General features: G+C 39.1%; 1 protein-coding gene across 1 annotated transcript in view; it reads left to right on the plus strand.

The window, feature by feature from the left end:
• Positions 1–24,868, plus strand: part of OTOL1 (otolin 1) — a 35,279-nt gene that overhangs the window by 5,579 nt on the left and 4,832 nt on the right. The window contains exons 2-6 of the mRNA XM_026649919.1: positions 2,078–2,150; positions 4,191–4,429; positions 4,718–4,808; positions 6,915–7,049; positions 22,643–23,014. Of these exons, the coding sequence (XP_026505704.1) occupies positions 2,078–2,150; positions 4,191–4,429; positions 4,718–4,808; positions 6,915–7,049; positions 22,643–23,014 (910 nt within the window). The remainder of the gene's footprint in view (positions 1–2,077; positions 2,151–4,190; positions 4,430–4,717; positions 4,809–6,914; positions 7,050–22,642; positions 23,015–24,868) is intronic.

Genomic DNA, 24,868 nt, shown 5'->3' on the forward strand with positions numbered 1-24,868 from the left:
GACTGTAACAAGGGTGCCTGTTGTCATAGGGATAGGTAGGCAATGGACTGGAACTATTCCACCATCTAATGAATCTCACATAAGAACATGGGGGTGGGGAATTTATTCAGTCATAACCCTTCTCCTGCCCCTGGAAATACCCACAGTGTAGGGGGCCACCCCAGTAGGAAGGGAGCCAGTGGAGCTATTCACTAATAGCTTCATCTGTGAAGCTGACAACAAATCTGGGAGGATATAGTGCACATCCATGCTGGTGTGTGCCCCCTAAAGCAAACTGTGTGTTTGTGAGAATCAGTGAGTCAACAGACAGGCCAGTCAGGATAGAAATATTCTTTCAGTTTGGAGTAAAAACAAAAATGAAAGACTATTAAAAACTTCATAATGCACTGCTTGTTAAAGACTCCATCATCTCCAGAAAATTAGGGGTAATAATACAAGTTTTCTTTTCTTTTCTTTTCTTTTCTTTTCTTTTCTTTTCAAATGCAGTGCTGTAATATAACACAAATGGACACCAAATGCTTGTTAATATAAATTGTCATTGAATTGTTATTATTTGATAGGAAAAAACCTTCATGGTGTTTTTATTCCCTATATAATCAAATGGTGAACAGGCTGCTGGCTACTGTTTACCTTGGTTGCAAATATCTTCTGTGGTACAGTGTTGCTAACAGCAAATGAGTGCAGCATAGTTGTCTGTGCTAATGCACAGGTGCTTCCTTCAACAATGTGGAACAAAGGAAAACTAGGTGGTTTAACATTGCTCTCTAGTGGAACAGATAATGTCTGCAATGGTCTAAAATGGTATTATGATGGAAACTGCCACTAAAGATTAAAGGGCCAGGACAACACCTTCTACAAGGACTAAATCTCTGTGAAGATCTCCTAACAGAGATCCCGCTCTCCCCCAGTGTCCCCTGCAGGGAGTCAGGAGCAGATTGCCACCACATGGAAAAGGCTGCAGGGCTTGACCCCAAACCTGGTGGAATCTCTGGTTCTTCCTCAATGGCTCTAGCTCCAACAGACCCCCCTGCCAGCATGGGAGCCAGGCTGCCAGGAGCACCCCTTTCCAATAGTTGTTCCCGAGACCCTTGAAAGGGTAAAAGATAATATGGCCCTCGTCTCTATGTTCATTTTTGTCTAATTTCTGCAGTCAGATGGGGAATGATCTGCATCCCTGCCCCATCCATGACTCCCTTCCCTGCTCACCCAGTCTCATTCCCTCCCCTAGCACTCACCCTGAATTGTGCAGAGTCCTCCATAGGGCCTGAAGTGGGGAGGTCTGTATCATAGAGGTGAATTGAAGTGGGCATTTTTGTAATATTTTTATGAATCCTATGTGTGCCTCAGTTTCTCTTACATGTAATAGTGTTACCCAGTGGGTGAAACGAACTGTTTGCTCTTGGGGCAGGCTAAGAGACATAGGTATGAATAATAATATTTTTTAAACCACGGTCAGATTCTTAGCTGGCATAAATCAGCCTAATTGTGGTGCCATGCTGGTTTAACCAGCTGAGAATCAATTTGTCCCAGTGTCTGTCTCTATTGGAATTATAAAACTCTAAGATCATTGAAATATTTCTGTTAATCTAAAACCTTATTTTTATAACAGCTGTATCTTGTCCAAATTTGACCTAACTGGCCCTTTAAGCTCTAGAGTTTTTTTTATAAATTACTTTCTAACATTGGTCCAAATTATTAAAGTCCTTATTCAGGCAAAATTACTACCTTTTCTGTGGAACCTATGCCTGATTCAGGATTTGGCCTTTGTTCCTTTCAACAGTTAAATGCATTTTCCATATGCTTTTCTGTAGAGGCTGGTTGTCCATTATCCCCATAAATAACAGTTATTGGATATAATAATAGGTGTTGAGTTCTGAGGTATTATTTTATACATCAAAAAAGAAATTGTGAAGAAAAAAAATTTAATTATGAGGGCACAAGGATGAACAAACCATTGCCTTTTGCAGCCTTTCCTACAGATGCTTATTTATTATGAAGAAATACTGATCTTCCTGCGTGTGTGTCTTTAATTATTGTACTGTATACATAGTCTTTGTTCTTTGTTTTGGTATTTAAGTCTGTTAATTCAGTTCGAGTTTTCAGTTTTGTGGATGCTGAAAAAGCCTATATATCTGCAGATTTTCTTTCAGGTAAGAAGCTTGCAATGAATTTGATAGTGTATCTTTACTACTCTTTTTCTACAATTCAATATGTTATGCGATCTGTATTTTCTCTTCATCCATGTGAAGAGCTCCCATTAATATCAATGGGGCGGAAACTATGTGTGCACAAGGAAAGGACTCATCCTGCTCTGTCTTAATCCTCTTAGCTGCAGTGGGAATTTTTACTGCATATGGACTGATTAGTGCATATGCCTTATATTTAAAAGGCTTTAATCAAAGCCATAAGCGCTAGAAATACAATGTTTGAATGTGTGAGCTTAGATGCTGCGGAGGTTGCTGACATTCATCCGTCTTCAGGGGCAAGTGGATTTTTCAAGCCTTGGGATTGTTAACCCCTGAGGGTGTGTCTGGGCTAGGCCAAAAGGGGTCTTTTAAAAACATGTTAGAAAACATGTTTAACACCATAGTGTAGGCAGTGCAACTGCTAGGGTTCATCTCTGCCAACTAACACATGTTAAAAAACAACTTGTCCCGTGTCTACACCAGGGTTTTAAAATGTACTAGCATGTTAACTAAAATGTTTTAGATATAACCTAAGTGCTGTTTTGTCTTTTTGTTGTATGTGTACAAGACTCACTCCTCATCATTATTGCAAGTCAAAAAAACACTTTGGTACCATAATATTGATCTTGATAATAACAAAATAGTAGTCTGAGCCCTCCTTTCTGGAAGAATGTACTTATTTCATAGATTCATAGATTCTAGGACTGGAAGGGACCTCGAGAGGTCATCGAGTCCAGTCCCCTGCCCGCATGGCAGGACCAAATACTGTCTAGACCATCCCTGATAGACATTTATTTATTGATATACATAATAATACCCACAGGCTCATTTGAGAGTGCTGTTAAATGCTTAACTAAAATTTCCTTTGCTCTTGTACTGCTGGTTAAACCAAAACCTTAATCTCATAGTTTCTTCAGTGTGTTCAATTTAAATCCTTAATTTTGTTTTCTGATTCCAGATAAATATACTGTAGAAAGATACAGTACTTTGAAGTTCATTAAGTCTGTGTTTTTGCAAGTTTAAAACCTCTCTGGTGAAATCTGCCAGATAGTTTTCTCTTGCATTTAGCACTGGGAAGAGAAGAAGATAGAAATTTGGGGAAGCAAATTGGATTAATTGTTGGAGGCAGCCAGGTCTAGCAGTTAGAGCATGGGACTGCGTCTCCAGAGACATGGGTTCTAACCATGGTTCTGACAATGGCTTGCTGTGTGACCTGGGACATGTTGCTTTGCCTCTCTGTGCTTTTCTTGTCTTAGTTTCCCCATCTGTAAAATGGGGCTAATAAAAGTTGCCACACCAACCTCACAGGAGGGGTTGTGAAGCTTAATTTGTTAATGTCTGTGAAGTACTTTGAGATCTTTGAGTGGAAATGGTTTATAAACGCTAAGTATTTTTATTTTGAGACTTGGTTACCTGTTGCGGTCTATGGGCCCCATTCCGAATCTACCCACAAAGGCTCCCAGGAAGCTGAAGAGATTCTAACTCCCAAATTGGAAAGAAGCTCCAAGACACCTTATGTTACCTGGATACATTCACTGCTTCTGGATCGGGGGGAGCAGTGGTCTCAAGCCACTCTTTCCTTCCTTTGTGGGTATTAGCCATGTAGATCAGTGCTGTGTGAAGACCACCACATATAGCATTACACTACACTGGCACTTTCCCTCCCCTCTCCCTCTCTGAGCTGTCCCCTTCACATTTCACGTGTGCGTGTGCATGTGCGTGTGCGCATGTGTGAAAGAGAAGTCCCCCCTCTTTTTGTCTTCTTGTAATACATAAGAAACGTGTAAATTTTGGCCTTTATGCCCCTAAATGAAGTCCTACATAACTGGGCCTATGGCAGGACTCAGGAGTGCACTCAGGAGTGCAAGTTACTTCACTGAAATACACTCAGTCTGTCATTTTAATTACTTTATGTTCCTATTAATGTGAGTGTTCATGGTTGTCTATTCAGACCTCTGTCTTTCATAAGAGCATGGCTATAATTTGGTCACTTTTATTTTACAGTGTGCTTTCTGACTATTGCCGGAATGATTTCTACATTCCTGACACAGGCTCTGCTGTGCAGTGTCTGGTGTCCTGTAGCATCTACAACTATCTTCAGTCTAGCTCCCAACCAGTTATTCACAATGGATGCCCTCAATGGTGTTGCTGAAACTGAAGATCCTAAACAAGCATCTACTGTTCCCCCTGTTCCAGACCTGGGGACAAATGAAACTGATCCAGTCGCAGATGTTGGAACTCACGTAAGTTCCCAGCATGCTGTAACACCCCCAGCAACCTCTCTCTTTAACAATGAGGCAGTTGAAGTGGAAAATAACATTAACCTTCAAGAGCTGAAGCCCACTTCTACTGGCCCTAAACAACCAGTCAGTTCAGAAGTATTTACCAACACAAAAACTGAGAACACTTTTTCAGTAACAATTGATCTTAGAGAGGAGGAAAACAATACCATCTTAATCCCATTACTTGGTGCTAATGAAAGCATTGTATTTGATGATCACTTTGCTTCTTTCTCAATTAATACATCAAAGGAAAACAGTAGTGCAGCAGGAAAACAGTGCTTCTGTGACAGTCCTGCGCCTGAAGGACAAAAGGGAGAACGGGGTGAAAAAGGGGATCCAGGTAATTTTATCACTTAATGCCTTTTGTCAGCTACATTTTTCAAATGAGCTCAATTATTTCCTAGGTAAAAGCAGATGCATCAGTATCATGCTCAGCAACTACAAATCTGGATTCTGTGCTTGGTTATGCACTGACTGTGCATGAAATTACAGAATGTAAACAAAACAAAACCTGCCTTGTCCTATTGTGCCTAGCCACTGTATCACATGTCACACACAGTGTTGTGTGCTAATTTGCTATTCTTGCTGTACCTGCAATAGACACCTTCGGACAAGCTGAGGACCATCCTGATTGCACTGGCTTTTTTGTGTCAAAACTCATGGTGTCACTGATCACATGTATGTGCGCATGTGTTAGTTTATAGCACATCTAGCATTGTTAATGGTAGCTAAGAAAAGTGCAAACCTTTCTAGAAGTATATGAGATTCAGCATGATGAGTCATAATGGTTCATTTGGAATCATTGCTATCTGGTGTATAAATAAACACAATTTACTGATACTTTAAATATGTATTTAGGGATTCTTCAAGACTAGCGCTATTGATTCAATAGACTGAAATGGCTATCATGAAGCGTTTATAGTCTTTCATGTAAACAAGCATTTAGGGAGTTACTAAATTGTAGCTTTTGGACCTTTCTAGCTATTACACTTTAACACGTGTAATAAATCCACATTTAGGAGCAACTAAGGTACCATTAAGCAAATTTAGAAAATTTTAGGCATAATACAGGATAATATCTGGGCATATTCTTTTGTATCAGTGCAGTTTTTGTACTGGTTCTATTCTCCCCTTGATAAACAAATTACGATAGCATAAAAAATTAGAGGATTTATCCTTATTGCAGCCAACAAGAAACCCTTTGGAATTATTTTTAAAGATTACTCCACATGAACAGTAATTTCTTTTCTAAATAAAAAATGTTTCTAAAAAAACTTGTTTAATGTAACTTTTTTGTCACCACAATATACCAAATTTTTCGAATGTTGTATTGAAAAGAAAAATCAAGGATGAGCCTATGTTTGCAAGTCCAGGCTCTAAAAATTTACAAACATTTACTCATATGTGTCATCCCATGAATAGGTAATGTTTAAAGCTACTAATGTGTGTAAGCCTCTAGAGCAGGGGTAGGCAACCTATGGCATGCAGGCGAAAGGCGGCACATGAGCTGATTTTCAGTGGCACTCACACTGCCCGGGTCCTGTCCGGGGGGGCGCTGCATTTTAATTTAATTTTAAATGAAGCTTCTTAAACATTTTTAAAACCTTATTTACTTTATATACAACAATAGTTTAGTTATATATTATAGACTTATAGAAAGAGACCTTCTAAAAACATTAAAATGTATTACTGGCACGCGAAACCTTAAATTAGAGTGAATAAATGAAGACTCGGCACACCACTTCTGAAAGGTTGCCGACCCCTACTTTAGAGGATCAGGCCCCTTAGCCTTGATTTAAATCCTATATAGGTCATTAAAGCCTGCAAATGATTTCAGAATGGAGCGGCTGACCATCTTTAATTGTGTAGTTCTTCAAGTAGCACCACTACTATGTCTTCTTTTGAGATGGCATGATGACCACTCCTAAACGCTATAGTTCACTATATAGCATGAAACCTTAACATCAGACTAGAGATGGCTCCAATCTACACCTCTGGATCCAGCGCACTTAAATTTTGGAGAAGTTTAGATCCAGATTTGAACTTTGACCCATCTCTAAATTACATAATTTAAATTTCATCTTCAGAACCTTTAAAAACATAAACACACATATTTTTAAAATTATGTCCTTAATCTAACAAAATGGTTTTTTTGTATTTTTTTTAAAGGTGGGGTAATGTACAAATGACAAATAGCATGAGGTGATAAGACTTTTCATTCTTTTAAATATTTGTCTATTGTAAAATATATCAAATGGGTAATTTTTCACATAGGAAATTTACAGCTTAGCTTTCTATAATCACACAGTATTGAATGACCATTATAAAATGAAAATGTCAAGTGAACATTCTGATATGGAATTTTATGTTTGTTTGGGACATTTCACACTTGACAAAGAGCATATATAGGATGGTAATATCTGAAATACAAATGTTTTCTTTGTAGGTAACCCAGGGAAAAAAGGAGTACAAGAGCCTTTGGGAGAAACTGGACAACAAGGACTAAAGGGAGAAAAGGGTAATCAAGGATCCAAAGGTGATCTAGGTAAACCAGGGCCTCCTGGTCAGAAAGGAGAACAAGGTCGGTCTTCTTCCTGTCCAAACAGCAATAAAGGTGATGCTGGAAGCACTGGTTCTAGAGGTCCTCAAGGACCTAAGGGAGACAAAGGGGAGTGTGGAAAATCGGGTCCAAAAGGTGATATTGGACCGAGTGGGAGTCCTGGAGAAAAGGGGCATGAAGGAGAAAGAGGGCAAACAGGTAAGAGGGGGCCAAAGGGATATGCAGGGCCACCAGGAGTCCGGGGGGCTCCAGGTCTTAAAGGAGATTCTGGGGTTTATGGAAAAATGGGTCATCCTGGAAAACATGGGCCATCTGGACTTCCAGGACGAAAAGGAGAAAAAGGACAGAAGGGAGATTGCAAAGAAAGTGACATCACAGCTTTCTCCGTTGGTCTTCAAAAAAGAAACAGCTTCCCACCACCAGGGTCTCCAGTGAGATTTGATAAAATTTTCCTTAATGAAAATGAAGCATATAATGTGGAATCAGGTGTGTTTGTAGCCAGCACTGGAGGCATCTACTCTTTCAGTTACCACGTGAGTGTTTCCAGCAAATCACTGAGGGGTGCACTTTTCCACAATGGTAAAAGAATTCTACAAATGTCCAGTGTAAGACCTGTCAAACAAGCTGCATATAATGTGTGTCAGGTTTCTGGATCTATATTTATTCATCTTAATGAAGATGATAAAGTTTGGCTCCAGATTTTGAATGCATCTCAAAATGGCCTGATAGCTGATGAAACCACTGATTCTGTATTTTCAGGTTTTCTGGTATTCCCTGACTAGAAAATTTCAAAATCATATAAAATACTGTAGATGTGGTTCCTGCACTACTTAAACATAGGATCAGGGGACATCCAACACTCTGCAGGATAAGGCACATATGCTGTAATTATAAACTGCCAATTATTGACAGTGTCAACTCAGATCACAAAGACAAATTGCTCTTGTTTGTAATATGTTACATATTTGTACATTTCACTCTATTTCATTTAACTTCAAATTCTGTTTATGGAATCTATGAATGGGTGTAATTTCTTTTTCTTCTACCTCAGCAATGGCATTATTATCACTGTTGTGAATTCTTTATGTAGCACCAAAATGTGTCCTGTGCATTTTGCAGAAATTTAAAAGCACTGGTCCCTGCCCCAAGATGTTTACAATCACAGAATCTAGGATCAGATTCTTAAAAGATACTATACTATAATATGGACAGTAGTGGGAGAAAGGGTGCACTGAGAGCTGGTCTAAATGAGTAGTTTTTCTAATCAAACATTTTAGCAGAAAATTTTCATTTCCGTCAAAATGTTTTAGTTTTTCAATGTAAAAGCGAAAACATTTTTGTGACATTGCCTCTGGAAAAGGGTGTGTAAAAGGAAAAAAAGGTGTGTGGGGGGAAGGCAGAAAAAACAGAAAATGTTTCAGTTTGTGAAAACTGAAATTGGGTTTTCTGTCAAAAAATGAATACATTTTTGTGGGAAATTTTGAAAAAAATGAAAATATTTCAAAATGTTCTGCAGAAAACAATTAACCACCCAGCTCTACCTTCAACATCTTTTTTTGTTTTGTTTTCTTTGTTATTTCATCTCCTTGCCTATTTTCCTTTGAATTTTTTATCTTGCTGGATTTACTTGTTTCTTGATGTTTGTCCATTTAGCATCCTTGTTGTTTAATTCGTTTTAACAAAAATCCTGGCCTATTTTCTATCATGTTCAGTTATTCACCTTTTTTCTATTTTTTGTGCTAGTTTTTTTGTTTCTTTGTGCCTGTAAATGCAATTTTCCAATTTAATTTTTTACATTTAGGGAACAAGTAGAAGTGAAACCACTTCTAGAGGAACCTTCTGTGTCTCCTTTATTGATCTGGCTGCTGGCATTAATACCAAATATATTCGAACTGTTCTAATCTGTTTCAAAAATGCCATTCATAGGCCTGATCTTGCAAACAGCTCCTCCTCGGCATAGTGGTTAGTACTGTGAATAGCCCCGATAGTTATGTTCCCTGCCTCAGGCAGCAACATACATCCTGCCCTTTCCTCTCAGCCCTAAAGGCATCAGTTACCCCCATGAGTCTCCTAACAGGAGTTAGGTGTGAAGTTGTAGTGGAAGAAAGAGCATCCAGAAAACCTTATTCAAGTTCAACCATCCCCAAACACCCCTGAAAAAAAATCTACCCGTGGAGGGAGAGGGAGAATTGGGAATTGCTAGGTGTCCCTCTTTTTCTCTTCCTGTCTGAAAGTCAAGGGGGGTGGACAGCTTGCGTATTAGGGCTTGCAAAGAGCTGATTTTGCCTTTAGGTTTGTGTTTCCTTGCTTTTATTGGTCTGTCACAATCTTTTAACCTGATCCTGATTTCCTGATGCACCAAAAACTCTTAGGGGCTGGAAGTAATGCAGAGTGGCCCTTAATGTTACTTAGGCATAACCTTGTGTACATTATTTGATCTTTATTTAGCTGTGCAAATAAACAATAGTTTGAATTATTTTGTTCTGCCTTGGATTCTTACTGAGACACACAACTAGCTAAAAAAAGAAACATTTATTTTTATATTAGATAAAATAAAAAGTTATTTGTTTCTTGTTTTGCGGTAGCCTTAGTTTCCTTCACAAAGCACTCTTTATTGGGATATTTGTGATTAAACAGATGCATAGGTTGAGATTTTTCAAAGATGAATAGGTGATTAGCCACAAAACTACTACTCATTTAAATAGGAATGGTGTGCCTAAATCTCCTAGTCAGCTTTACAAATCTCAGCTTATCCCTGTGGAAATGCATGATGCTAGCAATGTCTGTGGGTATATATTTTAAGGCATTTCATGGCCTGCATGCATCATTTATATCAGTTAAATGTGAATTCTAAATTATATTAATAAAGAAAGTGATGTAAGTGAAGGTAAACATTAATTTACATGCTCAGCCTCTGGGCTCTCCAAATTGTGCCTAAAATTCAATAATTACTGCTTAGCATGAAAACAAAGACACATTCTGAGTTTTGCATCATATCAGTTCCTGTTGGTAATGTGCAGTCGACTTACTGAGAAAATCTCCCATTCACCGACGCACCTGAAATTGTCACAGAACCAAGTAATAGTCTTTCAGCTCCCACACAGACAGCATTCAAGTCATTTAAGCAAATACCAACAAGAGATTGAAGCTGTCTTTGTAGCAAAGATAATGCTCTAACCTTTACATGCATAAATATGGCATTAGACTGGAAGCCAGGAAAGAGTAGCTTTGGTGAATACACAGGTAGCATTGTAAGTGGCAATAATCTTGATTTAAAAAGTTGCACTGTTGAATAAGTTATTTTCCTTCTGAAGGGTTCTGATTTGAAACCAACATAAGGATTTTATTACAACCAATTTGATAGCCGTTTCCTGATGTGTAGCTCCTGACTGAACAGATGTGACGAGTTCTCCAGTGTAGGCCTGACGCTGCTATCTTCTACTGATATAAGCAGTCCCATTGACCCACATCCACAAAGGAATTTAGGTGCCTAAACCCTGGATTTAGGCACTGCTGAGATCTTCAAAACCCATGCTCATCTGCGCATAATCCTGTAGGTGCCTGAACTCACTTGGTGCCTATGTTTTTGTGGTAAAAGTTCCCTAAGCACCTATGTTTCTGCCTCCGGGCATGCACACAATGCCTCACTCTAAGCATCTGGATGCCTATCTGCCTAAGCCCCAGCATGATCATCAAACCAGGGGAAGATATCTTGCCTTTTGCGTCTGATCTGGTAGGGCATGCTCTGACCAGGATCAGGGCCCATCCAAAATCCAGGTGTTGGTGGTTGATCTGAGCCATTGATATTAGTGGGACTACTCGCAAGAATAAGGATTGAAAGATCTGGTCCATGATAATTCACAGAACTGCTCTATTATACCAGAACTGGTGCAGCAATAGACAAAGCAACCTCTTATGACCATTGTACTGTGCAGCCCCTTCACAATAATACATAAAAGGCTCTGAAAGGGCTTGCTGTCACACTATTATACATGTGACGTTATAATGCTGAGTTGTTAAACAATAGAAACAATTATAACTCCTGTCTTCCTTTAGACACTGACACCGTAAGGTTATTTGAACTAAGTAGTTTTTTTTTTTTTTTTTTTTTTTTTTTAAAGAAAGCAGAAAGAAATGAGTCATCAGCTGAACCTAGCCTTTTCCAAGACATTTAAAATACATGAGTAACTTTGGTAGCATTCAAGAAACAATTAAATGTTTTGACCCAAATACTCATTGTAATTGTAATGCAGTTGATTAAACTAATGCACACAATTTCATTTCAAATTACAAGTGCAAATTACCCTTTTTGTACCAACACTGTATTATTTTTTTGTATTTGTTATATTTTATTTGGCTTCCAGTTGTAGAATGGGACTCTATTAAGACAAGTAATTTTCTTCCTTAATCCAGGAAATTTATCATTGTGGTTAATGAGAAATACTTGGCAAAACAGTCTAATTTTGTTGGTTTCCCTGTTATTTTTGGTCCTTCCATACAGAAGAATACAATAGAGTGCAATTAAAAAATGTTAAAATGTACATGTTAAAAAGAAATTACAAACTTTCCAGGTGCCATTGTATCTCATTCTGTCAGGGGCTGAGGTCTTCCTGCCTGTTGGCTTCCATGAAAGTTGGGAGTGCTCAGCAACTCTCAGGAGGCATGTGGGCGTTGGCAGGATTGGGCCCATAGTATGTTGTCAATCCTCTTCCTGTTCACTGCTGTCCGTAAGCAGAGCAAGAATCTAAAAACTTAATAGCAAAAAAAGTAGAATGTAAAGATTGCAAAATGTTGCAGACTCTGGGCCAAATTTTGCTCTATTATACCGGTGTAAATCAGTTACCTTCGAAAGCACTTAAGCAGAGTCATTCTGGATTTATAACAGTGTTACTGAGAACAGAATATATCCCTTTATGAAGGCCTAATCCCCTATGAAAAGATGCAGCTTGTCTGCAGTTCACATACACCCTTCCTTTGTCTCTTCAGGTTTTAAATATTTTGAATTTCAATTTAAAATATGCAGAATTGGGACTGATTAATGGATACACAAACCAATATTATTAAAAATGAACTGACCTTGTTGGGTTGAAGATCTTAGTCCTATTTTCAGTTTAGTAAGCATTAACTTTTAGTGTCGCTCCTAGTGGTTATTCTGTGATATTGTCAGGATGTGTGGGCTAAGAGTGGGTTATAGTGGATTTTACAGCAAAACTCCTCTTTGACATCAAAGATTTTCAGACATCATCTGAAAAACTGATGAATCAGTATGGCCTGGTATGTTTAATAACGTGCTGAGCTTTTTTTAGTGCTAAAAGTCATAGAGTGTGAGTGTTGGGGAGAGAAAAGGTAATGTTTAAATTACAAATAGATAGAGGAAGATTACAGTTCCAGCAGCTTTTATCAAAGGAGAATTGATTGTTAACTTTAAGAAGGTCTGAAACAAACTCATTCTTTCTTGTCCAGTGGCCAAACTGAATTTTGAATGTACTGTAACACAGTAAATGCTGAATCATTACATGAAATTAATTTCTGGTTTTGTTTTCACCAGGATGAGGACCCCTGCAGGATCCTAGAGCCTGGGATCCAGCCCAAGCCCGGAAGTCTACACAGCAATGAAACACCCCAGTAGCCTGAGCCCCGTGAGCTTGAGTTGGCTGGCATGGGCCAGCTGCGGGATTTTCTTTGCTGTATAGACATACCCTCTGTTAACCTGCTATGCTCTCTGGACAAAATTCCAAAGAGCTATTGCTATAGATAAAAATTTAGACACAATATCCCACCACCCATACTGATATTGAGTAGTTCTTTATTTCAGGGCTGTACCAGTGGGCCAGATTGAAGATCACCTCATTCCACACTGTTGTGGATCTCAGCCACTTTTTTGGCACCATACCATCTAGACCTCCTGGAGACCTATCCGTGTGGACTGGGGAAAGGAGGGTGCAGGCTGTTAACATAAACTACACTTTTTGGAAGGTTGCAATATAACACTAATTTATTTCTTAGAATCCAGAACCCTAACACACAAGAAAAAAACACCATCACCATCAACACATTGAGACAAAACAGGCTGCTCCCTAACTCAACTTCCATAATAAAACTGGCCTTGCTCTAGGCTGGCTCTTTGCAGACTGATTGTACAAAACCCAGATTGCACACTTCCCTACCGAGCTCCCTAGCCTGCAAGCAGGACCAGGAAACCTCTTCTAAATGTAAAGTGATAGCTTATAATTTTAACATAATTTTTAATACACACACAGGCTTGGAGGGTAGGCAGAACATCCTCATGCCATCCCTGCCAGTACTGCAGATCTTACCTGATTATGGTAATACATTTCAAGGCTATGGCCCCACTGAGGATCCCCAGGAGCCACTATGCCCTGGTGTAGAGTGACTCCAATAGAACCATGCAGCCAGAAAGTTTGTGGAATGGACAGCTGGGGCAGAAGCAGGGGATGAGGGCTTCTGTATGGATCCCATGGGATCAGTATGATGGGACAATGTGGAGTAATCTTCACTTGGGAATTCACATGAGAATTTACTTGTAAAAAATATTCTCCCACAATTTTTAATGTGGGAAAGGTCAATTTGCCCCAGTGATTGGTAATGCTCGGAGTGAATAAACATAACAGAATTAGACCCATGGTTTGCACAATAATTGTGAAAGACTTTGTTGCTCTGGCTGCTTCATTTCCTTTGCTAGAAGCAATGATGAAAGGCATCAGCTGCTGCAAAGGGTAAAAAGAGCATAAGAATGCTATACTGGTCAGATCAATGGTCCATCTAGCCCAGTATCCTGTCTTCTGAGTGTGGCCAGTACCAGCTGCGTAGGAGGGACTGAATAGAACAGGGCAATTATTCAGTGTTTCATGCCCTGTATTTGTTGTATGCTGGTGAGGTTTTCTTCACTGCCACCATTTTATTTTCAGAACAGGTGCCTGATCAGTAGCTGACTTTTTGGCTTTGGCAATGAGGGTAAGTGAGAACATTCAAATAAAATACGAAAATTAGCATGTAAAATTATATGAACTTTAGTTGTGTATTTATGAAAAACAGTGAATCACATGCAATCTAAACATCATGAGACAAGCAATAACCGTTGGGATCCTGGCTGTTAATTACATCTCTTATCAGTCTGACTTTTTCAGTTGAAAAGCATTGCTGAGAAACTAAAAATTCTTGCTGCCAGAGTTTGTTTCCAACATCAAGTCTCCTGGCCTAGTCACATTGAACCCTCCATTGCTCTAAGTCTGTCTTGTCTTTACTTAAAGGCACAATGCTGTATAATATCACTGAGACACCACCTTTAGCTTCCCTTTTAAAATGAACAAACATGATTGGTGAACTATGCAGTTTCCAAAATTTAAAACAACGAGAGCACCAAAATGGACCTCGTGTTAAGGGAAAGGGAAACCACTCTTTATAAAGGCAGTTTTGGGTTTGGAGAAGGAAAAACAAAAAGGAATTAAACATCTTTAAACCAATTCAAAACTAATTTTCTCTGCAAATATTGATGGCCCAAACCTATTCCAGGTGAATGCCAAAATGTTCAGCTAATACAATGGGAGCAGGATCGAGCCCTGGAAGTTGATGATAAAGGAGAAATGTGAGTTCTGACATGACCAAAAATACATATTTTTACAATCAATTGACTTGACATTCAATCCCGTTCCTATTGCAATAGAGAAATTGGGTCCTAAATCAATAAAATATATTGCTATTGTAATTGGTATTCTTATTTGTCAGCTTGCCAAGTGTTATTGGAGAAAATCATGAAAGAGTCTTAAGCAGGAAAATTATTATATTAGAATCGTGGACTTTGCTAAAAATAGATGAAAATTGGTTATAGAGAGAAAGTGGAAATATATGTGAATATAAGAACTGAGGAAACTAAGGAGGGTACAAGAAGGAATCCAAAGTGAATATATTGTATATTACATTTTCCATACATAGTTAGACCAAAAGTATCTAATAATTTATCCCAATACAAAAACACAAATTAAATTTTTCCAAACTGCTCCAAAGTAAAATGATTCTGATGGAACATAACATATACCAAGAAACACATGAAATTTCTTCTATCAGAATGAAAGTCAGAAGGCTCAGGGGATTAAAGGCAAAAAGCAAAGCAAACCAAAAGAAACAAAAACAACTCACAACTCCCCATCTAAAAACCCCTCTGAGGATAGTACTGTATGAGAAATCCAAGCTAATTCCACTAAAACAAATAGTTTCAGGAATTGGAATCTATCCAAAATCAAACATAAAAGTATTCAAGTGAATGCATTTATAGTAGTTGCCGTTTGCTAATGGGAGTATACAGTGGTAGCTGAGATACACCGTTTCGCTATATACGTAACAATATATTTGCAGTTGCTACATGATGACAATTGGCAAATATTAACATTTAAGTGGCTTCTGCTGTAAATGACACTTTCCTAATATTACAATAGAGTGAGAGGCCCTGTTTATGACAGTTATCTATGGATCTTCTAAACAATTTGGATGTTGGAAATATATTTCTGGCTTGTATATGTACAGGAAAGAGACAAGGTGTGAAAACTATACTACCATTCCATCCCTAGAGGTGATCCCTCTTGCTAAGGGCAAAGGCACGTAACTTGGTTAGCATTTATAGAGCACTTCTCCTCTCTAGATCTCAGAGAACTTTACAAAGTAGGGTAAGTATAATGACTGTCTATGGACACTGAGGCACAAAGAGGTGAAGTGACATGCTCAAGGTCATACAACCAGTCTGTGGGAATGTCAGGAATAGAAACCAGGTTTCGTGATTTCAGTAGCCCCCTGGGTTAGCCACTGGACACTAGAAAAGAGACCTGCCTGGGCCGCACCTGTTTTGTGGTGCGTACTTCATACTCTAGAGCTGTCAATCTGACACATTTCACCAGCCCAGACTTGCCAACACATTAGGAAATGTGAGATTTTTGCCTTATTCTCACTGGCTTTCTTACACCCACACACACTCTACAGTTTATTTCTTCACCTTTCCTGTAGACACTGAAAGATGGTGGGGTTAAGATAAACAAGACCATTCCCTTACTTTGCAAAACCCTACACATACCTAACTAGAAAATCTCAGTGACTGTTAAATCCTGGGGGTGAAATCCTGGTCTCACTGAAGTGAATGATAAAATTCACATTGACTTCAATGCAGCCAGGTTTTCACCTGGGACTTGAGTGAGGAGTGGCGTTGCATCTGTCACACTGCTCATCATGAACAATCTCAAAGTGTTTTTTTCCTTCTGCTCTTCTCATCTGACCCTGGGGTGTAGTGAATAGCATGCCATAAATTCCTATCTGTCTGGAGTAGCATAAAGGATTGTGCAAGCATCTTCTGAAATCACCGAAAAGCATTGCTGGGCAAGGAGAATCCTTTATGCTCGGTAGGCTGGTAGTAGGGGCCTGGAGAGCAGCCAGAAAAGGGCCAGGTGAAGAGCAGTGTCCCAGCCTGCGGGCAACATTTGCATTTCCTCAAATTTCAGTGTCATTCTAGTTACTTTGAGGAGAATTCACCAATCCCACTTTCTCTCTGTCAGAGTGGCCCATCTCATTGGTTACAATAAAAGTAATTAAAGAAATAAAACAGATTACTGCCTGATTGAGAATAAGATTGGTTTTTCCAATGTGCCATCCTGGGCGGGTATTCCTGATAAAGGAAACATTCATAAGGTAGGAGATAACAAACATTGCTTCACTTTATCTTCAATATGGCTTTTGCAATGAAATTGTGGAGTTTAAAAGGTACTGTCAGTATAATTTACCTCAAAAAATCCTAGTGTATTTAATGAATGTGTAATTGTGAGAAGACTGTTCTATTCCCCCACCCCCAGAATAAAAGCGCAAAATGTTATTCAAGCAACAAAGAAACACAGCCATCTGCCCATTATTTAAAGTCTTTTGGTTGTGGATAAACTTCTGTTGTGAACTAGAATATCTGAATTCAGTTATTCAGGGACAAAAACAATAGCACAGTTGCATTACGAGTGTACAGCTGTGAGACATATGCTAACATTTCATGGCCATTTAGACCCAATAAAGGATAGATGTGCTAAACTCGACATCATTTCAGTGAAGAATAATTGCTCTAAGTTTGGGTCTATTGTGAAATATAAACTTCAAGTGAGTATATTAGAGTGAATTATTTTAGAGCAATTGGAAAGAAATCTAATATAATGAAAAACGAACAATTTCACATTTATTAAAATGTATTTACATATATTAAAGTCTTTATTTTAGTGACACCTTTGCCCACTATAACACAGGGTTCAGCAGTCTAATTATCAGTCCTATTTTCAAGGGTGTAAAACTCAGACTTTAAAATTCACCACTAGCTGAAACATATACAAGCTCAGAGCATCTAGGCAATTTATTTTATTTGTATTCATTTTATTATGTTATACTATCATGTAAACCCATTCATTTGAATTTGGCCACTTAAATGTACAGTATCACTGTTTTTAGAAATAGTCACAGATGCTCTTTGTGCCTGTCAAACTCTCAAATGAATTTGATTTGAAAAATTAAATTTTTTTCCTAAAGATAATTAGGCTACAATTTGGCAACTCGGCATAATGAAGCTATTTTGGCAATGAATTAAATATATTTCATGCCATTCAGATTTTTAAATAAGAAATAAAAATAAATCACAACTACTTCTGACATTTTATAGGAAAGCAGAAATTGCCATAGTGGATCAGCCCCATGGTCCAGCTAGCCCCATATCCTGTCTCCGACAGTGGACAGAACCAGCTGCTTCAGAGGAAGGTGCAGGAAATTCTGCTTTAGGCAATTATGGAAAAAAACCCATCTAAGTTAAAGTTTCTTCCTAATGTCCTATATTTAGAAGATGGCTTTGCCCTGAAGCATGAAGGTTTATATACCTTCCAACGCTCTATGGGGTGAAAACCTGCCCCATTGAAATCAATGGGAGTTTTGCCATTGGTTTCAGGGGCCAGGATTTCATGCTAGGTGTTTTTAATCTTTATTATAATAGCTCTTGCTCTTCGTGTTATAATAACTACATTAAAAGTAGTCTAATATCTAACTTGAAAAAAAGTCATGGAATTAAAAATTAAAATAAATGCTTTATGCACATTGTAGCCTTTGTGTTCCCAAACTCATGCCTAAGAGACAGACTGTCAGCAAGTGACGTGGTATTTCTTCACTTTTGTGGGATGAAGCTAGACCCTACAGATATTATTTTGCATGTTTTATTTATGATCCTATAATGTGCACAGAAATGAATTGACAATTCAGATACTACTGTACTGTTCTGCTCGCTAGCTCCTAGGAGTAACCTGACAGTGTAAATGCTATTGTTTTGCTGTTCTGGTTGCAGGTTTGTAGCATTTGTAAGTTATGGGTTTTCCAAAGCATCCTGCCAGGTGTTTAAATTGACGTTCTGCTCTAATGAACCACACAAGCCATTACTTTGCTAATTGCCTGAGTTACAGTGCTCTGTACAAAGCCATGGATTGTTCTGAGTCATTCGGAGTATAAAGTAGCAAAGATATCCTGAAAAAGGAAGTGGCTGATGACCTTTCACATCTTGCATTAATCTGTTGCTAACATCTTAGAAACAGTCGCCCTCTGTTCTGTTCTTGGCTGGTGCTGAACCTGCTGCTTTGAGGTAAATGTATTATTATCAGCCTCTTGGCGCAAAAGCCACTCACCGCATTGTGACTAGACGGGCACTAAGAGGTACTTATGCTCTGCAGTTCTAGGTTATTTCCCCTGGGATGATCAGAGCAAGTTTTGAAACAGTAACTGTGGGCCGGGAGCTGCAGAGTGCCTTCTGTAAGGTGAAGAGTGGCCCCAAGTTGTGCTGAAGTTATGTGAGTTTTAGGGTACCTTGTCAGATCAGGTCATACTCACACGTTAGGCAGCGACTGCCCCTTGAGGTATGCACGCTAGCCATGGCTGCATGATCAGACAATATGAATTTTACTCACTGCACCAAATAAACATTCTGAGCATTTCCTTATCTAGTCAGTTTTCTCTTTTTAGACAACACTCAAGTAAGTAAGGGTGGAGTAAGAATCCTTCCCTACTAAACCTCTGAGGGTGACACACAGGGTACTGTGTCTATTAATCCTTCACCAGATCAGGTGAGCAGGCAGAGTGGGGCATGGGTGGAGCTTTGGCTCTGACGTCCACCTGCCCACATGCCAGCCAGCACACCTAAACCAGCAACAGATTACTGCCCTTCTGGAACAAATGGGAACCAAGGAAGGAACAGAGTCTGATTCACAATTCCTTCCTTGGCTGCTCCTGGGGCAGTACAGCTACACACTAGTCCTTAGAGCGAGACCCAAAGTCTCTTTCTTGTCCTTAATATAATATTAAAATGTAATTGGTTTAGGGTTTCTGCATGAATTGCATCACGTAGGCCAGAAGCTCCTAAACTGTTGTTGGCAGATGCCTGGTGGTCTGGGAGGCGCTAACTGCGTACATGATGCTGGCTCTTCTCCTGGTTTGCAGCTAGAGAAACAGAACAAGTGGAAGGGTGAGACAGCCTGTCAACCTAGACAGTCAGGCTGGTTGAAAATGTTCTGTCTAAACTATTTTTTGATGGAAAATTTGATGGAATTTTTTCATGAAAAGTGTCTGCTTTCTGCAGAATTTTTTTTGTAAAAAACCAAACACCTACAAATGGAAAGAGTCTATCTGAAAACCAAAATTTAGAGATGCTGCTGTTATGCTTTATGGCAATTGTAGTTCAGTTGCTACATGTCTCCATTGTTCTGTATGGGCCAGATTCTCCAGTTGAACTACAGATCCTGTGATGCACTGTGCATCCACTCCCCAGAGGGGCACATCGGGGTGAATCATGGGCATTGTAGTCTGCCCAGGGAATCCAGCCTATAGAAGAGAATGGGAGCATGAGGCACCTGAACTACAATTCCCATAAAGTACCATACAGCATGTTTATATTGAAATATTTTGGTTTTCAGCTGAAGTATTCAGTTTTCAAATATTTGCTGAAAATTATAATTTTCCATGGAAAATTTAGACGAAAATTAATTTTGTTTTTGTTTTCATCAGAATTTTCTGTAGACAGAACTCCTTATTATACTGAGGACAGCAAAAAATATGTAAACGCTTTCCTAGTGTTAGCTTTCAGTGTAAGGAACTGCTGTAGTTGCCACTGCAATGTTATACAATTAGTTAGCAAGAGGGGAGATAGTCTTTATATTAACCAATTGGATGTGAGGTAGTCAACACAATTGTTGAAAGGAAGGAAAGCGGGAGTCCACAAGACCATCCATCTTTTGAAATGTGGTCCGCACTCTGAAAATGTTTGCAACCCTGCTATTTAGGCTCCCCTTCTTTGCTTAAGCAATTAGCCGTATGAAAGATAAGGAAACCAAGATGAAAATTTAGACCAAGATAGAGTATGTAATTGGAAAACCTTACTTTCTTTGAAATATTTACTTCAGACCGCTTGGAATACTTAGGGTGTAATTTTGTTTCCACTTATTCCTTTAAAGCAAAGCCTTTCAAAGCGGGTAATTGTGCTTGACTCTGAAGTCATTATTGAATTCTCTCTAATCATTTCAGTACATCACACACTTCAGAATCTGGCTTTTCTGTATTCATTGGAGCCACCCTGCATGGCCTTGATCATCCATCCCTTGCACCACATGTTTCTCAAGCTTTTTAAAGACATATTGTGGTGTTATTAGGTCCAGGAAAAGCTGCAGAAAAAATTGGGGCTCCAGCTCATTGTTTCTCTCCACTGGGGAAGGGGTTTATGGGTTAGATCTTGAAAACCCCCATTGACAAGCATAGTCCCATTGGAATCCCAGGGAATTCAACTGGAACAGTCCCAACTGAAATCAGAGGGACTACTCAAATGATTGCGTTTTGCAGAATCAGACTTGATGTTTGGAGGAAGGGAGGACCCATGAGTCCTTTGTAAATATGTGGATTTATCTTCTACAGACAAAAAGCCAAGGGGCAATTTCTGCTCTCTGGTATACTCGTATAACCCACATTGAAGTCACTGGGACACTAGTATAATTGAGAAGAGAATTGGTCCCAAGTGCTCAGATAACACAAAAGCAGAGTTCTTGGGTGTCTGCTTCCTTCTCCATTTGCCTTTCCCATTTTGATTATCTGAAGGAGGCTGTTTTATCCAGCAACCTGCAGAGATACAGAAGCCCCCATGAATGCAATGGCTTTAGTGGCAAACTTATTCAAACCAAAAACCGTTTGCAATTGGAGTTAAAAGAGTAAAATGTATTTATTCATCTAGGAGAGTCAGAATTTCAGGGGTAAGTCACAATTTCAGATCCACCTGAGCTTTTGCATATATTTCCTCCTCTCCTCTTGCAGCTCCCTAGCTACTGCTTGCCAGCATCTCTCTCTTTCCTTCACAGGGAGCTGGGGCCCAGCTACCTCCAGCTGTGATGAAATATATGCCAGGCTTCAGCTTCTTGCCCTGAAACCACTACTACCAACTCCTTCTTGCCTCCAGGCTTTTCTCCACAACAAGGGCTAGAAAACATACTTAAAAAGCCAAAATTCTCATGCCATCTCTTGATACCAGGAACTGGGATTCTATGACAGGTGCCAAATGTTGGCAGAGTTGGCAACACTGGTAGCCATGGTCACACTTCGAGGACCTGGTTCTGTACTGCATCATGCCAGCTTTATGCCACTTGACATCTGTGTGTGTGTGTGTGTGTGTGAGGAAACGTGCTAGCCACGGACATTATTTCTCATTTTAAATATAGAATATCTCATTCTGGTCGAATCTTTTGAAACAACATTAGCTTTGTTAGTGTGACCACTCTAGATTTCAAGCAGAAAGGACTGGTTTTGCTAGTTTCAAATTACTGATATTTCACTGTGTTCTAATTGCTTCAGTTAGGTTGCTAAGCAGAAAAATAATGAGATGTAAAAACCTTCAATAAACTTTCTTTTCAAATTAGAGATGGCATAGAAAGTGTCTAACCGGACATCAAAGATTCCCCTCTCTAACTTTGTGGCATTTATGCTTTCTTCATGTGTTACAAAGATAATTCTTGCATTAGGACAAAGCCTACCTACTCCCAGTGTGTCCCACTTGAAACCTCTGAGATTTCTGGAACTATTGCCAAGAGCTGGGCATCTAGCAGTACTGTCTTTTTGTGTCTCTTTACAACAGGAACATATCTACACATTATAAAATGCAGGGTTGCACAGCAGGAACTCTTAACTTCTTTTACTTTCCACATGTCACTCAATGCCAATCTGAGAAGTTGGCCTAGGTAGAGGGCCCCTGTAGCTGCATAGGGCCCCCACTGAAATCAGTGGGGCTCTGTACAGATACCAGGGCCTCTCCTCATAGAGCAACTGACAAGATCAGGGCTGTGAGCTGTTTTTAATTAAGAAGAAACCTGCTTAACTGATAAAAATTTTACTTTTGCTCTTTTACTCTTTGCTGTTTATATGTCAAGCTCCTTCTCTTGGATTTAAAAAGAAAAGGCTAACAGTGAGAAGTGCAGGCAAAGCAATAACGAATGCAAAACAAGTGAACCTTACAGGGAAATTGCTAATACCAGAAACCTGCTGCAATGCTTTATAATTGCATTAATCTTTTCTTACAGCTACAAAAATGTGGCATTTACCTTGGCACAGAGCCACCTTCATTATACTTATTGCTGCTGCTGAACGCACAGAGGCGAAAGCTACCCTGGCTGAAAAGTTTACTAAGATAAAGGCTCCAGAGATGGAGGTCACTGATGGCCTTGACACATCCATTGTGCCACCCACTGAAGAAAGTCCGTTCACAGAACTATCGGAAACAAGCGAAATGCCGGTGGAGTTATCCTCGCTGAAGCCGGCCTTCAGAACGGCCACCACGCTGTTTCCTTTTGAAAATTTTACTCTTGACACAGCTGATTTCTTTTTTAATTGCTGTGATTGCTGTACCCCTGTGTCAGGTCAGAAAGGGGAACCAGGAGAGCATGGACTGCCAGGTAGGGGAAAGCAATTATTATCATTATTCATTTCTCAGGAGGCAGTGTCAGCGGTAGCATATGAACTAAGAAGAAAGTGGCAATGATTCTCCAGTTTGATTAATTCTTGAATAAATTCTCTTGCAGGCCGGAACATCATGCTATGGTGATTTACACCAGCTGAGGATTGGCCATAATGGATTCGTATTACATATAATATCAGATAAAAATCTAATTATTCTTAAATGCTACATTAAAACAATGCTAACTTAGGGCCCAAATCTGTAAGCCCCTCACATGTGGAACTCCAATTAAAATCAGTGTTCTGCATATAGAGGACTTACAAGGTCTCAGGTTTACACTCAAAACTAAGTAGAATCAGAGTTACTGTTGCACACAAACTCCTGGACAAGACTCCATCTTCCTCTGCCTCTCTCTCCCTTTGTATTTTAGAAATCCCAGAAAACTGTGCAATATTACATTTCATATATGGTGTTGTTACAGAGAGAAGGGTATGATTATTATGTTCCATTATTTTTTTTTAACTGAGTGTTAATAGAGCAGCTGGCACCAGGCAACCCACAGAAGAAAACAATGTCCTTGCACTGAGGGTAGCATACAATCGATACCAGACAGACTATACAAAAAGTGCACTAAGGACTGTTGTACTTACATCATCTTTATTGCTTTATAATGGAGTTATACCTGGGATTGGAAAAGAGAAAGAGTGGCCATTTGGAGACGGACAGATCACCCCCAAAAGCTTTAACCTTCCCCCCAATTTTAATTTTCCTTATTTCCCTGGTTTGCCAGACTCTGAGAGCATAGATTTAAAAAGAGATAAAACCTGATAGTCTACCCAATCCCTCCACCAGCCAATGCAATATTTTCTTCCATGGTGTCTGCAGTCTGATTTTACGTCTGCCAAGCAGTGAGACTTTTACTACCTCTCTTAGGAGACTACTCTACAGGAAAATATGATTTAGTAGCTAGGAAAATGTTCCTGATATTCAGTCTGAATTTCCCTTTGCTCACGTTGATCCATTTAGTCCTTGTCATATCCTCATGGAACCCCACAGATATTTCCTCTCCCTACACTTTTGTGTTTACAGTCTTCTAATAGTTGCAGATTGTTTTACATATTCCCTTTAGCATGGTTTTGTGACTCTTCATGCTACCTGAAAGTAGTTTTGTGTTTTTCTACAGGGTTATATAATTAATAATAAAATCCCTGACCCTTTATTGGAAACAGGGAAGTTAAATGCAAACGACAATAAAGACTCCACATTTTAAATATGATTAAATTGCTCAACAGAGTCTCTATAAATACCCTATAAATATTTTATAAGAGCTATATATTTTGTAACCTAATATATTGTATGTTATGTAACCTTACTTTTTATTATTAAAATACACACCCAGATAGGGCCTGATTCTGATACCTTTACTTTGAGCAGGACCTTAATCTGCAAGTATTCATGTTCATTTTATTGGCACTACTTTTGGAGAGAGATACTTTTCATCTGAGTAAGGGTGGTAGAATCAAGCCTAGAGCGTTTTAAATATACTATATTCAAGGGACTCTAGTCTCCTATTGTTAATAAGGGACAACATTGTATTAGCTATAGAGGGAGTTCTATGTATACATCTCCTGAGGACTGACGGAAGAAGAGCTCATGTCAAGTTGTTTGTATTGTGACAATGAACAGGGCCAGATGTGCATGAGCTAGCCCAAGTTTTTAAAGCTTATTGTAAAATTAAACCACTGAGTATCTTGCTTGCTTGTCTTTCTGATGTTTCTCACAATGTGTGGATCTGCCCAATTACCATACTTGAATTTGCAGATTAAAAAAAAAAAAGAAAGGGTAGAGTTAA

This window comes from Terrapene carolina, unplaced genomic scaffold, assembly GCF_002925995.2.
Source record: "Terrapene carolina triunguis isolate 2854851 unplaced genomic scaffold, T_m_triunguis-2.0 Scaffold88, whole genome shotgun sequence".
Taxonomy (NCBI): domain Eukaryota; kingdom Metazoa; phylum Chordata; order Testudines; family Emydidae; genus Terrapene; species Terrapene triunguis.